Source organism: Clytia hemisphaerica, unplaced genomic scaffold, assembly GCF_902728285.1.
Source record: "Clytia hemisphaerica strain Z4C2 unplaced genomic scaffold, Clytia hemisphaerica genome assembly, whole genome shotgun sequence".
In the NCBI taxonomy this organism is placed as follows: domain Eukaryota; kingdom Metazoa; phylum Cnidaria; class Hydrozoa; order Leptothecata; family Clytiidae; genus Clytia; species Clytia hemisphaerica.
In genome coordinates, this window is record NW_027104213.1 from 650935 (window position 1) to 665977 (window position 15043).

Consider the following 15043-nt stretch of genomic DNA (forward strand, 5'->3'; position numbering starts at 1 on the left):
GAGATGCAATTATCGCACCATCGAGTGCTACGAGGGTACCGATGATGATCACGCACAGTGTCATCAGTACCCTCGTAACACTCGATGGTGCGATGATTGAGATCAAAACCCGACGCTGTTCCCGAATGAATAATTAAAACGGAGATTTGGCCGTGAAATAACAAAACAATTGAAATTGCGCTATTCCGCGGTTCTACTTTGAACGGGCATTACGGGCTTACGAAAATCGCGCGGATCTGTGTCTGTTGATAAAGTACCGCGAGTTCTAGTCTAGCGTTGAAAGCTTTTTTCTAGTCTAGTTTAAATTTTTGCCGCCACATTGATCTAGTCGGTTTCAACTGGTATTCCCCGTAAACTGAAAATCCGAACAGAATATAGAATGCTGAGTCCGACTGATTTCGGTGACAAAATTGTAGACGCTTACAGCTACGCGAAAACATCGAAGAAATTTAAAATCAATGAGCTAGTTTGGCAATGAATTGTGGAAGGAAACAAGAGTTTATTAGACAAAAAGAAAGTGTAAAATTTTATGTTTTATGTCATAGCCTTTTTGTCGAAGTTCGGCTGAGATATGGATACAAAATATTCCATTTTTTGCAAATAAAGACTAGAAATCGCATAAATGTCTCTCAAAAAATTATTCTTGTTTATAACTTTTGATCTGGATTGAATTAGACCCTAATTTTTTACACTTAATTCCACATTATTGATGTTAAGAAGTATTTAAAATTTAAAGTTCATTAAGCAAGTATTTTTCAAAATAACAAGCGCGCAAATAATTTTAAGCCGGCCGTCATAGCTAAAAATTATGTTTCTTTATAACTTTTGATCTGGATTGAATTAGATCCTAATTTTTTACACTTAACTTCACATTATTGACGTGTGGAAGTGTTTAAAATTTGAAGTTGATTGAGCATTTTTAAGTATGAGCAATTCACAAATAGGCATTCTATTTTCAAAAAAACATTTTTCATAATCGAGTAGTCATTATTTCGATTTTTAGGGTTACAAAATTGGAAACTGGGATTTGAATTATGAATTAAAATTTAAAGATGGTGGCATTTTTCTTATTGTCTTTGCAGTGGAGGACCGTTTAGATAGCAAGACTGCAAAATAGCAAAAGAAATATTAATCAGCAAATGATCAAACTGAATTTTTGGCTAAATTATAGAATTCCCACTTATGCATACCACATTAAAGAAGGTTACCTTCTTAACCAACGTTTCAAAACCAACAAAACATTCCTGCCGCCATTTTGAAATTTCTCTTAACTTTTTGAACCTTCGTAACCTACAACCTACTTCTTAAATAGACGTCACACTGCGCGGGGGCGAGCAAAAAAACTCTTGCAGTTGGCGTTTCGAAAATTGTGACGTCACTTATTTAAAAGAAACCCTTGAAATGCTAAAACGGCTCTTTCTAAAAAATGACGTCAATTTCAGAAAAGAAGCTATTGACATGTTTAACGGTTTAACTCATATTCTAAATATGGATATTTTAGAAGCCACTGTAAAGCTCAACGGTCACGGTGAGGACTTTCTAGTGCTCAACTTTAAAAACGCAAAAAAAACGGCCATTCATTCATTTAACAAAAGGCACGAGACAACAAGGAGGGCTCCACAAGAAATGGCATCAAAAAGAAGAGCAATAGATTCTGTGGAAGATGATGGTTGGGCTGAATTGTACACCAGACTAATCAACTCTGCCGACGATGGGGGCAACAACGGAGCGGGCGAAGTGACGGTAAATTTGATTAACAACAAAGCAGCAAATTTCCTAAAATTATATGCAAATACAGTGGCGTAGCCAGGATTTTCAAGGGGTGTCGCAAATTTCAATTTTCAAATGGGCGGTTAGAGGGCGGTTGTTAATTTCATTAGGGCGGTGTTAAAATATAACGCCCAAATACTTCCAAACAACCGGGGGACGTTATGGGCTGCAGATCCCAATACCTGTGAACCCCAAACACAGGCCACGTTGCACGTGGTTAACCGGCAACTCACCATTAGACGAGTTTACCATTTGTTGCATGGGTGGCAGAGCCACACATCGGATCGAAAATATACAAAGAGTGAGTGTCTCGTTCGTAATAATAGCTTGTGGTTTCTAAAAGAATGATATTGCCCTTTGGGAAATTCCTTTTGTCCTAGGGAAATTCCCGGATAAACAAACTCTCCGTCTTACAGTTTATGCGCTCCTTTTGTAAAATATAAAATGAAATTCTATTGTAAAGTGTGCCGATGGAGAGTGAAGGAAAAATTTGTTCATTTTTTTCAAAAAGTTATGTTATGTTCGTGTTATATAGAAAAGTCAACAAGAGAGAAATTCGTTTCTTGAGTGATAATTTTGTGATTTGACATAAAAGTATTTTGTATGATTTTTACAAAGCTCATCATAAAAATAACCTTCAACAAAATAAATAAAAATTACTTTAGACTAGCAGGCTAAAATACCGTATACAAAACAATGTAATCAATCCCCCCCCCCAAAAAAAACATTTTCTTGAGTCTTGATCTCGTATAGCTGTCACTGAAAATAAGCACCGACAATTTTATGTTCTTCGAAAACGAAAGATGTCATTGTCTGTAAAGTCTCAAATTCATAAAACAACAAGAAACCACAACCAGTCAAAAAGCAATAACTGTCTATCATCTATCCATTACAGTACAATACAATATCATGTCATGCAATCCAGTCAGAATACAGAACTACAGCATAGGATCTGTACAAGTACTCTCTCTTATATAATGCCACATACGATAGTCAATGTTCAATCACAAATCTTTACTTTATTATTTGCCATTCTGGAAACAAGCAACTTTTGCTGTCTTTACGACGAATAGCATTCTTTTTTCTTCATCAGTACAATTCTTCCCAAAAACAAGAGAAGCACTATCAGGTCTTGAAAACTTTTTCTGACACAGTATTCCAAATATATCTCTCGGCTCTCTCATGGTAATAGTCTCACATCATAGTATAATCGAAGAAAGATCTTGCATTCAATGAGTCCCCTCCCCTATCTCCTCTTCTACTCCTTTTCTGATAAAATAATTATAATTTACGGTCACCGACGAGACCTCTTTTGTTCTGCTAATAATTTAACAAAGAGGATAACAATAAATATTAAAGTCGGTAGCCGTGTCATTGTTTTTGTGCAGACGATGAAGGCCAAAGTGAAGAAAAATTTCTTATTTTACGGTCCCGGAGCTGTCTTCATTTCTACCGAGCTCTACTAAGCTAAGGAATCGCAATACTGTATTTTGATTCGGTGCCGTAAATTTATTAAAATCTAAATATCTCCGCCAATTTAAAACATCGCCGCCAATTGAAAACCGCCCATTGAAGGCGACGTGATTTTCTAAAAAAGCTGCACGCCGCGCGTGTCCGTACGAGCGCTAGTCGCCGCGCGTCGTCCTCTTACCAGCGCTTTTTATTTCTTGTCTTTCAAAAACTTTTGTTTGTCAAAAAAGGGTGTCGCTGAGTCTTCAGGAGCGACACCCTAGTGACGCCACTGAAATAAACATGGGTTTAATGGTGCGTTCTTGATGCCAGCCATACTAACAACAATAAATTTTATGTTGTCGAGAATTGGAGCACGGGTTCAAGTGCGTGATGGATTCGTATTGAATTTGAATACATATTGGCTATTCGTAGGCCAACCCACCACTGGTAAGTTTAATCATTTGCTTTATTCACCTTCTCTCGGGTAACTAAATAGAAGTCCCCCTAATTAGTTTTTCTAAATTTTTCCAACCAGGACACCGCAAACATTTTAATCTTACCCTGCGCTTATTTAGTTTAGAGATTTTTTCCAACCCCCACTCTATTGCATCCCCTGGCTATTAGGTACGCGATAGTATCATATTTCTTAATCGGCAATATCGGACGCACGAACAAAAAGAGTGCGGGGAAACGTCGCCTTCAGAGAGTAGTGAAACCCCACGGTGTAAGTTTGTTTGTGTAAATCATTTTTAGTACCACATGTTTGGTTGTTTTTCGAATTCTTTCGACCGCCCCGGTTGAACATATTCTTTACTGGAAAGAGAAGTGAAGAGATCATATTTTTATGTAAATATATCCTGACTTCAGCCAATTTTTATGTGCAATTTTATTTCACCTACAGGAAAATCTTCTGCAATAAAACATGGAATAACCGATCCCATTCCCGACTCGATCAAGGATTCCCTAATTTCGTCTACTACAAGCAGTGGATTGACGAAACTTCTTTCGAAAAAGTCAGAAGCTTACATTGTGAACTCGGAGATCTCAGAATACATTTCGCGCTTTGCAAAGAATGATGAAAATAACACAGGTAAATTCTTTGATTATTCATTACAGAGGTTTGATTTAAGCAATCATTATTCTACTGTACATAATAATAGGTGTTTTGTACTTTTACGGCGTGAAGAGTTTGCTCCTTTTTAGTAAGGGAAAAGGGTGACGGTGACGGTATTTATCCTTATTATTTGTCATTATGCCGGTACTTTAACCTCTACAAACTGGTGGTGACGGTGTTATTATTTTTTTCAATTTTTGGGATTCTGGGATTCAGCAACAATTTTGACGGGAAAACAGTATTTCAAACCCCTATAAACCCCCTATAAGTCTCTGACTCAAAATCTAAATGATCCCTTTATACAAATACGTTTTAAAACCTACAAATCACCATTCTAGCCGTCATTTTGAAATGTCTCTTAACTTTTTGAACCTTCGTAACCTACAGCCTACTTCATACAATCTGATTTGATCTAGGAGTTTGTTGAATCAAAAATATAGTTTATTTCTCTATTTATATTTTCTATTTTATAGGAGAAATCGAGAACATATGTAAGATATATAGCGGAGAAACAATCAACATAAACTATGCGACGGAGAATCAGAGACACTTGAAAGGCAATATTCCGTTTTGTATTTTGGGTACGTACACATTATCCATTATAACAAATTATTCCATTGCGGTCGATTTAATGTATATAAGATTTCATTTAAAGGCACAAATTTATTTTTCACATTTTTTGGTTAAAATTCACATTGCATTTTTGATTAAAATTTTTGAACAATGCTATCAAAATTTGATCCTTATAAATAAGTTTTAACGGTTTTTTCTTTTCTCTTTCCTTAGGATCAACACAATTGAAAAACATTTCAATGCTACTTGCTACTATAGACAGGAATGATGGATTCTGGGAGAGATTTTTAGTTACAGTTCCAACTCCCTACCGTCCTAGTCCAGAGGAACAAGTTTCTGCTAATCGCAATTTTGGCCAAGAATTCAACTTCGACATGAATGATTTTTATTCAAAACTGCAAGAGATATTGGATCCAGAAAATCCTCCAATCTTTTATCTTGGTGCGAGTGCTGCTGAGTAAGTAGATAATTAAATTAAGTAAAGAAGGTGTACTAGATTACGAAATTGCGGAAACCGACATTTTTAATTTTTACATTTTTTTAGTACCTTAAGGGAAATAACTTTTGAGGGAACTTATTTCAGCGGTTCGAGGGTGTGAAATTGTCATTTTTTGCGAAACCAATTTTCGCGGTAGACGACACCCACATGTTGCCTAAATAATTTCATTTTCCTAAAGATTTTCAAAAATTTTCACTGATATTTGCATTTTGCGGAACTAATTTTCGCGGTAGACTCCCAAAAATAATTTGCTTTCTTTCATTCCTTTCATAGATTTCTCAATAAATTGGAAACAGAATTCATTCACGAATCGAATTCGAAAATGAGGATGGCCATACCCGTGAAATCTTCTAAATTGGCCGATACCATTCCAAAGATAGCAGTGGCGCTACACACTATGGAAAAGGTTTTCGCTATTTTATGTGATAACTCTGCCACTGGTTTGGACGAAGAAGTCTCACTCGAAATGGTGATACAAGCCAGAAATATCATTAACAATTCAGAGGAACAAAAATTCGTCCTCAAAGAGGTAAATAACTTATTTTACTCTTTAATTGTAAAACTCCATAACATACCATATTAGTTCCTGGGACGATTTATTTAAAGTTTTCGATTTAAGGAAAGGCATTTTCATAATTTTTTGATATATTCTGACTTAGATGTTCTTACGAGCCTCAAATTATTCTTAATTTGTTCTTATCGAAGTCTTTTCAAATCGCTTTTCAATCTATTTTTGCTTTTAATTTCAGTTTGTACGATCGATCATGCCATCGAGGACAGTTAATGTGTTTGTTCCAAGTCAGCAAAACTTGTGCAAAGTTGTACTGTCGTCCCCGGGATCAATTGTTACCCAACGTTCTGTGCGTATATGTACTACTAAAAACATTCGACCATATATTATGACACTAGAGTATCAAAGATGCTGCGAGTATTTAGCCAAAGAAGGATACGGTCAATACTCTTCTGTGAAAAATGGGCATCGAATGACCCATGTGTTTTTAAAGAAGGCGCCTGAGCTATTGGACGATTCTTTAACCACTGGTAATATAATTCCAATGGATTTATACGTGCAAAAGTACAACCAGAAGATACACTCAACCATCAACGCACGAATTATCGAACACTGCTCACGAATGATTTGAATCGTTTCCATTTTAATGATATTGAACTTTGATGATCGGTTATGAAATTAATTAAGCATTACGCTACAATTCGGTTTTGGATGATTTAGTATCTACAGTAATATAGACATTTCAGAATAAATATTTAATATATGATTTATAGTGGTTACATTGTTATAATCTAATTATTTTTGACATTGAAGGGGTCAGTTGTTATCAGTATCAAACTTAAATTCATTATTGTGTATTGTCATGAATAACAAATCTGAATACTTAGCCCGGGCTTTTATTTCTGTTTAGGGGACGGAACGTATTGCTGCAATACGTATTTAAGTAATAACTTTCTTTGACTGAATGTTACATGATGCAATTTATTTATCTGATTCAAAACATAAAAAGCAAATTTTCCTATAACGAGGTTAACCCTCCAATTTCAACTCCATTATTCGGAAATCTCAATAAATTCCGGGATAAATTCTCATGAGTATTATTACATTACTGGGTCCTCAACACATCATTGAGAGAGGAGTGTTTAGTTATTATAGGGCCTTGTATTAATCATATATTTTCCAGAACGTATTGTAACGTATTATTATCGTTTATTATCGAAATAAATTTTTTTTTATTTTGCCCTTGAATATCAAAGATACATCATTACTATAGAATTTGGTTAATAGAACAATAATTCATATTTCTTTAGATAAGAATCATGTTAAAAAGAGAGCGATCTACTCAAGCTTCATACAGCAAACCTATAAGTAAGATCATTCGTTTGGACAAATCAACACAATGTGGATCATCCCAAACAAATTTCAGCTACCAAAGACAAAAACAGACCATCGCAGGTTCATATCGTTGGTTGCTTTCAGATGTCATCCAAAGTAAAGATCAAGCGATCAAGTGGTCAATGGATAATAATCTAATTCCGAAATCTCGAATGTGCCAATCATGTGGTCTGCCAATGCACTTGTCTTTTACAACCAAGTGTTCTGATGGGATTATTTGGAGGTGTCAGCGAAAAGGACATTCGTTGGAGAAATCAATCAGAGCTGGCTCATGGTTTGATAAGAGCAACTTAACAATAACAGAAATACTAGAACTCACGTATTTATGGTCAACAGGTAAATTATTTGTTCTTCGGTATATTACAGACAAATGGGCTAGTTTGTTATTTCATTGACACATATCAACTTTTGTTGACAATAGTATCAATGTACTTTTGCAAACTTAAATTCAATGAGATAAAATATTTTTTTGAAAATAATGTCAAATTTTTTTTTTATATAGGAGTAGAACAATCTGTGATCATACAACAAATGGGTCTCTCTCCTAACACAGCTGTTGATTGGGATATGTTTTGCCGTGAAGTTTGCGAAGTTGTGATTCTGAAGAAAATTGAGCCGATCGGAGGGGAAGGTAAAAATTTTAAGATTAAAAATTTCTTCCTTTTTTGTCTAAGTAACGGGATATTACTTTGTCATCAGGTCAATAATAGACTTAATCTTGATCTTCGAATTAATCACGTGGATCGCTTGGTCTGTAATTTAAAGGACACTGTCTTGTATTCTTTCAGGTATTCGTGTCCAAATTGATGAAAGTAAATTCGGTAAAAGAAAATATCATCGAGGTCATAGAGTGGAGGGTCAATGGGTATTTGGTGGTATCGAGGAAAGCTCAAGAAAAAATTTCATGGTAAGATTTTTTTAGTGCCAAACTCATGCAAACGACATTTTCATTGGCTTCTTAACTGCCCAATACTTTTCTAGTTACATATATTACGTGGAGGCCTGATTTCACGTATCTTTCAAGTATGAAATTTCGATTTTTCCAGGTACCCGTGGAGAAGCGTGATAGAAATACATTATTACCGATTATTCAAAAATTCATAAAGCCAGGCACAACTATCATAAGTGATTACTGGAAAGCATACGACATCCTATCCAAAAAAGACTATAAACATCTCAAAGTAAGTACTTACTAAACTGATTAAGAAATTTATCATTTAATTCGTAATGTTTCAATAATTGTAAATGTAAGGTCATAATATTACAGCAATTTGTTTAATATTGCAATGACTTTTTTCATTAGAAGAATAGCCTTATGATATAATTTTTATTCGCATCTTAGGTGAACCACAGTATCGAATTCGTGAATGAATCCGGTGATCACACAAATAAAATCGAAGGGCACTGGCGCCACGCCAAAGTACATCTTCCGGCCTTTGGTGCCAAAAAGTATCTCTTCAGTTCCCACCTAGCAGAGTTTATGTGGCGTTATCAGCATAAGGAAGAAAATCTTTTTCTCCAGTTTGTGAAAGATGCAAGCACCGTTTACAATGGAACGTTGTAAAAACATTCGATATGATATTTTTTGTCAACCGCTCAAAATCAATTTTTATGATACTTTTTGCGGGATTTTAGTTTTTATTTAATGAACTGTATCACTTTTATTTTAAATCGGTCAACAAATTACAATAATCGAAAAACTATTGTTGTCTCTAAATTAAATTTAGCTGATTATAAACATGTAGGTTCAAAAACCAAATCTCTAAACAAAGGTTACGAAGGTTACGTAGGTTCAACAACTAAATCTCTAAACGAAGGTTACGTAGGTTCAAAAACTAAATCTCTTAACGAAGGTTACGAAGGTTACGTAGGTTCAAAAACCAAATCTCTAAACGAAGGTTACGAAGGTTACGTAGGTTCAAAAACCAAATCTCTAAATGAAGGTTACGAAGGTTACGTAGGTTCAAAAACCAAATCTCTAAACGAAGGTTACGAAGGTTACGTAGGTTTAAAAACCAAATCTCTAAACGAAGGTTACGAAGGTTACGACTCTTCCTATCTTTTCCAAGCAAAGATTTTAACTGCCAACTTTATGCCCACTTTCTGCCTACTCTAACAATTAAAAGAGTAGGGCTGAATGTCGGCCGTCTAAGCTAGAGCTAAACGAAGGTTACGAAGGTTACGTAGGTTCAAATATTAAATCTCTAAACGAAGGTTACGAAGGTTACGTAGGTTCAAATACTATGGTATGATTTTGCGGAATACAGACTCGTGAAAAGACTTAAGTCTTAAAAGACTAAACTGTAATTTAACTCGTGACCAGATAAGTGAACCATGCCCCAAGATAAGTGAACGCGTATATATGGTACGGGCTTTAATGTGATGTTTCCTAAACAATTGGTACGTAGGTTAGTAGGTTGACCCTCGTTTATCGTGTATTTTTCAAGTGGGATTTCTATAGTCGCTCCGAATTTTTTTAAAATAAATATGTCTATGAAACGAGTATTTAATTTGATTTCGATATTTTAGAGCTAAACTTACAAAAGACCATGTCGAACATATCATCGGGGATTGACGATGATGATGATGATGATTCTGTAAAGGATCCAACTTATTACCCTGACAGCAATATTGACAGTGGAGCTGAATCAGCAGGCACCGACGTTGTTCCACCTACCCCTGATAGAAGTAAGTTAAGATCAAATTTACATGTATTGAAAACCATTCTTCTACAACTTTTTGTAAATAATCTCCCAGCCTTATGGATTTCAGCCCTTGGAAAAAGTTATTGAATAATTTTCCTATTTTCTATTCTTAGGAAAGCGCAAAATTAGAACAAAAAGATAGGGAGAAAGATGGTTAGTACTATTGCAACCTTTTAAAATATTAAGGTTCAATGGAATAAAACTATAGATATTGATATTATTTGTATCTCGAAGTTATATTTTTTGAATTAGAAACAAATATTGAATTGAACTTGTTTTTCTTAGTTCTTTTAACTTATATTTAAGCGGATGACAAGTCGAAATTGAAGAAGAAAAAGTTTGACAAAAACGTGTATTATACGAGTAAGATAAGACTTTGATAATAATTAGTTCGTTCATGTTTTATTCAAAAAATAACTGCCTTGAACTTCCCTTCTAAATTTGATTGAGAAAAAACTGATGTCTTAGTTCTCTATTTAATTTTTCTTTCAACTCAATTTCAAGTCAAGCTCAATTTTTCGTCATGATTTTTTCATAATTTATTTCTAGATCCAAAAGCAGTGGCCATATACAACGAAAAGCTAGTCGAGCTTGAACGATCCTCCAGTGAGTGAGACTTTAAAATTTACCATAATATTTTCTGAAAAGATGATGCTTTTTCATATTAAATTTTTCTCCTTTTAGGATTAAAATGAACCTGTACTGTATTCTAAGATTTCTTATGTTTTTTTTATTTTTCATTTTTTTATTTATTTTCAGGATTACCAAAAAGTATTCGACTTCATCAATAATTTAATTCAATTGAAAATGGCTCCAACTGATCTTTGTAAAATTAACACAAAGACTTTTGCCTTGATAAACAGGCTATGCCAGGTAATAGAAATTTTTTATATTAAAAATTTAGAAAAAATTACAACAGAACTACTAAATGAAAAATAATCTGGATTTCTAACTTTTTGGATTCAGTAGTTTTTTTATTCACAATTTTATTTACAATGGTGTAAGGAAAGTGACATCAATGGTTTTGGAAGCACCTGTGTTAATCTTCTCAAAAAAATGGAAAACACACTCGCACCAACAAGTATTATTTCATTCTGGATATTTTAATTGAAATCGCCCCTCCTTCATTTTTGACCTCGAAACTGAATTGCTCAGTTCTCCAGAATTTGCTTTAACTATCAAACAAATTAAGGATGTACTTATTTGGTAATACGGGTGTGCTGAAAAAAAGTCCTCTGTCAAAACACGACTACAGACTTTTTTCAGGACACCCTGTATGTATAATTTCATGTGTTATAGATTTGAACGGAACAGAAACCGAACCAAAACAGAGCCTAAAAGGTCAAATTGGGTTACTTTGGGTTTTTAAGGTCAAGCTCTATATTTCTAAAATGCCATTTCATTTATGGAAGTCACAAGAAATGAATAATTCGTCAAAACCTCATGTATTGATGAAATTTTCCAAAATATTTGACCTCTGCGACCCTAAAATATCTACACAATAACCACTTTTTCAATAAAATAAAACCTTTTTTGATAATTTGTGTAATTTCATATGTTATAGATCTAATCCGAACCAAAAGTGAACCGAAACAGATCCGAAAAGAACCATGTAATAAAGAGAAAGGTATGGAAAACTAAAATGGTTTTTATGGTCAAGCTCTATATTTCTGAAATGCAATTTTATTTATTGAGGTCACAAGAAAGGAATATTCGTCAATAGCCAAAACCTTATGTGTTGATAAAAATACTTACTCTTTTTGTTTACAGATTCAGACGGCCCACTTAAATCCAAAATATCAGAGGAGAAGAGACAATTGAAAGGCATATTGGATTTTTGGAACTGTTCTTTGGCTTTTCACCAATGAATCCGATAAGGAATCTTTTATATATTATTGAGATACCTATACATCTTTATTTACATTTCAGACCGACTGTTTGATTTCTTCAAATGCCACGATGCTGTTGTGCCAAATCGTAAGTTTGAAGTATATTTATCTATAGGTGCTTAACGGAACAAATATACAAAACTAAAGTTTCCTAGCCTCCCGCTAAAAAGCTTAGATTATACCGCCAGGAGGGTTTGAAATATGTTTCATAAAAAATGGATTAGGAGAAAGCAAAAAAAAATTGAAGGATCTGAATTTAACTTCCTTGAGCTTTGTTAATTATTAAGTGTTTGTACGATTTATTAGAACTTAATTCTTATTAATTTTTTATTAGCAAAAAACCAGCAGAAGCCATTCATGAAGTGCCCCTTTGAATATTGTGGCGAAATGAAAACAGAGCTCGCCAGGCACTTACGTGAGAAACAGCATCCTAACCATCCAAAATGGACAGAAGAGCAAGCATCTCGTGAGCATTCCGTTCAGCTAAGGATGTTTAGGTAACAGCTAAAAATCTACAGCAGGAAATATTCAGTATTTTTCCACATTTTGATCTGTTCGTTGCTTGATAACAACCCTTGTTATCATGAAAAATTTCCGTTTCAATAAATGATTCCTTGACCCATTTTAGATGGATGTCTCTTGAGTCGCACAAAGGCATCCACAAACCTCGTGTGTGCAAGGTCCACAATAAATGTGTCAAGAGAATGGATATCTATATAAAGAACGCGCACAAAAATATCGTGAAAAAGAAGAATTTATGATTAAATATACGATGGACCCTGAGATCACCTTTGTACCAAGTGACCTAGGAGAAAATCAGAACGAATCTGAATCTGACCTTGATGTAGCCCAACCAGGAGAAGAGGTATGTTTTTATCTAAAGTCAACACATTATGCTGTATATTGGCTGAACAAACCTCAGAAAACGTCAAATATCTTGGCACCTGGCACTAAAACCTCAGTAACAGCCAATCTTTCAATTTGTCGAACCAGTAACCAATATAGGTTTATAAAATTTATTTCTTAATCCTAAAGTGGCGATTATTTCGATATGATTTTGGAGTTTGTCAGATTCTTTTTCGTCGAACCAAAAACCATTTTAGGTTTATATGATTTATTTTTTAATCCTAAAGTGGCGATTATTTCGATATGATTTTGGACTTCTTTTTTGTCGAACCAATAACAATTTTAGGTTTATATGATTAATTTTTTAATCCTAAAGTGGCGATTATTTCAATATGATTTTGGACTTAGCAAGGACGGGACGTCGTCATTGAGTAGACTATTCTAACTTGAAATCTTTAGATTGCATTATCTCAATCCAAAAAGACTTTGGTCTACGCAAGAAAAATTTCAACTAGAACAAAAGAGACCAACAAAAAACGTATCAGTGACGATTTTTCGTATACGTACGTGAATACGCAACAACTTTTCTTTGATTTCGAGAGGTATTTATTAATTTAATCGTTTTTTGTGAAAAATACTAATTTCTAGCATCTAATGGTATTTTATCTCGACCCACTGTCCAATATATAATTTCTAACTCGTTTTATAACTATGAAGAAATTTTGATCTATAAAAGGTTTCACAGCTAGTTCTTCAATACGAATAAACTTTTGAGGCAATTAGTAAAAGTTTAATATACTACATTTGTTATCACCTACAAGACCATGCGAAATCACTACCTTCATATATCAAAGACACAACAGACTTTATCAACAAAACCAAAGATTTACATATACCAACACACGCAATACTTGTAACCATGGATGTGTCGGCATTATATACCAACATCCCGAATGTCGAAGGCATAGCCTCCATTCGTAAATCATTAACAAACGTCGAGTCGTCCATTAAACACATGACAGTAATTTTAACATTCTTACGCCTCATCCTCACCCTTAATAACTTCGTATTCAACGACAAACACTATCTCCAAATCAAAGGATGCGCAATGGGTACTAAATGTACCCCATCGTATGCAAACATTTTTATGGGAGAGTTCGAAGAACGAGAAATCTATCCACGCATAACTAACAACATCAAAAAATACCTCAGATTCATTGATGACATATTTTTTATATGGAAAGGCACAGAAAGTGATCTAAAAGAATTTTTCGCAATCATCAACACAGTTCACCCATCAATTAAATTCACGACGGAATATTCTCATAGCGAGATCAACTTCCTGGACACAACGATAACCATAAAAAACAATCGGCTAGATTACAAGATCTTTAAAAAACCAACAGATCGGTCATCATACCTCCATAATACCTCATACCACCCAAACAACCTAAAAAACAACATCCCATACGGTCAAGCACTAAGGATGAAAAAGATTTGCTCCAACCCCGAAGAATACAACCAATCCCTCCTCCAAATGAAAGATGCATTCATCAGAAGAGGATACAAAGCTGAAAACCTCCATAAACAGTTCGACAAAGTTAATATTAAGAACCGGGAAGATCTCCTAAAATACAACAACACCAAGAATAAACAACAAATCGCCTTCATCACTACCTTTAACAAAAACTTACCACCTATCCGTACCTTACTGGAAAAGCATCTGGGATATCCTAAACATCAACGAACGGTTTCAAGATACCTTCCAACAAACACCAGTCATTGCGTATAGACGCAACAAAAACTTGAAAGATCTACTTGGACAAACATCAATATCCAACAACAAAGTCTCAAGAAAACAACAAAAACTGAAAGGAAAGTGCCAGCCTTGCTTAACAAGGACAGGAAACCTTTGCTGTAAACAAATAATGTCAACCTCAACCTTCACCAGTCAACAAACCAAAAGGACGTACCAGATCTTCTACAGCGTTAACTGCAAAAGCACTCGCATCATCTACCTCCTGGAATGCAACAAATGTCACATCCAATATATTGGAAAAAGCGAGACCCAATTCAATCAAAGACTCAATAACCATAGAAGTAATGCATACAGACCACGACAAGAGACAATCCCAGCGTGTAAACATTTCCACCAAACCAACCACGATTTCAACAGAGACGCAAAGTTCACCATCATCGAACAGATCAACGAGACAGATATAGAAAGAATGAAAAGGATAATACTACAGAGAGAAAACTTCTGGATCAAAGAACTGAGAACCCTCGCAC

The 15043-nt window shown here is 34.6% G+C and overlaps 2 protein-coding genes and 1 long non-coding RNA gene across 3 annotated transcripts; all 3 read left to right on the plus strand.

Annotated features, from left to right (window-relative positions):
• The first annotated feature begins 7261 nt into the window (after window positions 1-7261).
• On the plus strand, window positions 7262-9430 carry LOC136815687 (nacrein-like protein C1). The gene is made up of 6 exons (XM_067072131.1): window positions 7262-7650; window positions 7817-7945; window positions 8103-8221; window positions 8361-8495; window positions 8657-8690; window positions 9060-9430. Exons 1-6 carry the CDS (start codon window positions 7437-7439, stop codon window positions 9428-9430), a joined length of 1002 nt encoding a protein of 333 aa, XP_066928232.1. The 5' UTR covers window positions 7262-7436.
• A 2159-nt stretch (window positions 9431-11589) lies between these two features.
• On the plus strand, window positions 11590-12639 carry LOC136815641 (uncharacterized). Its single transcript, XR_010847748.1, has 4 exons — window positions 11590-11646; window positions 11790-11996; window positions 12243-12405; window positions 12537-12639. It is a non-coding gene; the product is annotated as an uncharacterized lncRNA (long non-coding RNA).
• Window positions 12640-13673: 1034 nt separating this feature from the next.
• LOC136815688 (uncharacterized) lies at window positions 13674-14546 on the plus strand. The gene has a single exon (XM_067072132.1). It carries the CDS (start codon window positions 13674-13676, stop codon window positions 14544-14546), a length of 873 nt encoding a protein of 290 aa, XP_066928233.1.
• Window positions 14547-15043: the final 497 nt, after the last annotated feature.

What these genes read in the sequence shown, in the direction of transcription:
- LOC136815688 (XM_067072132.1), top strand. Translation starts at nt 13,674, where the DNA reads ATGGATGTGTCGGCATTATATACCAACATCCCGAATGTCGAAGGCATA.
- LOC136815687 (XM_067072131.1), top strand. Translation starts at nt 7,437, where the DNA reads ATGGATAATAATCTAATTCCGAAATCTCGAATGTGCCAATCATGTGGT. An exon ending in TGAGCCGATCGGAGGGGAAG is followed by an intron (nt 7,946 to 8,102) that starts GTAAAAATTTTA and finishes GTATTCTTTCAG; the next exon opens with GTATTCGTGTCCAAATTGAT. An exon ending in AAGACTATAAACATCTCAAA is followed by an intron (nt 8,496 to 8,656) that starts GTAAGTACTTAC and finishes TTCGCATCTTAG; the next exon opens with GTGAACCACAGTATCGAATT.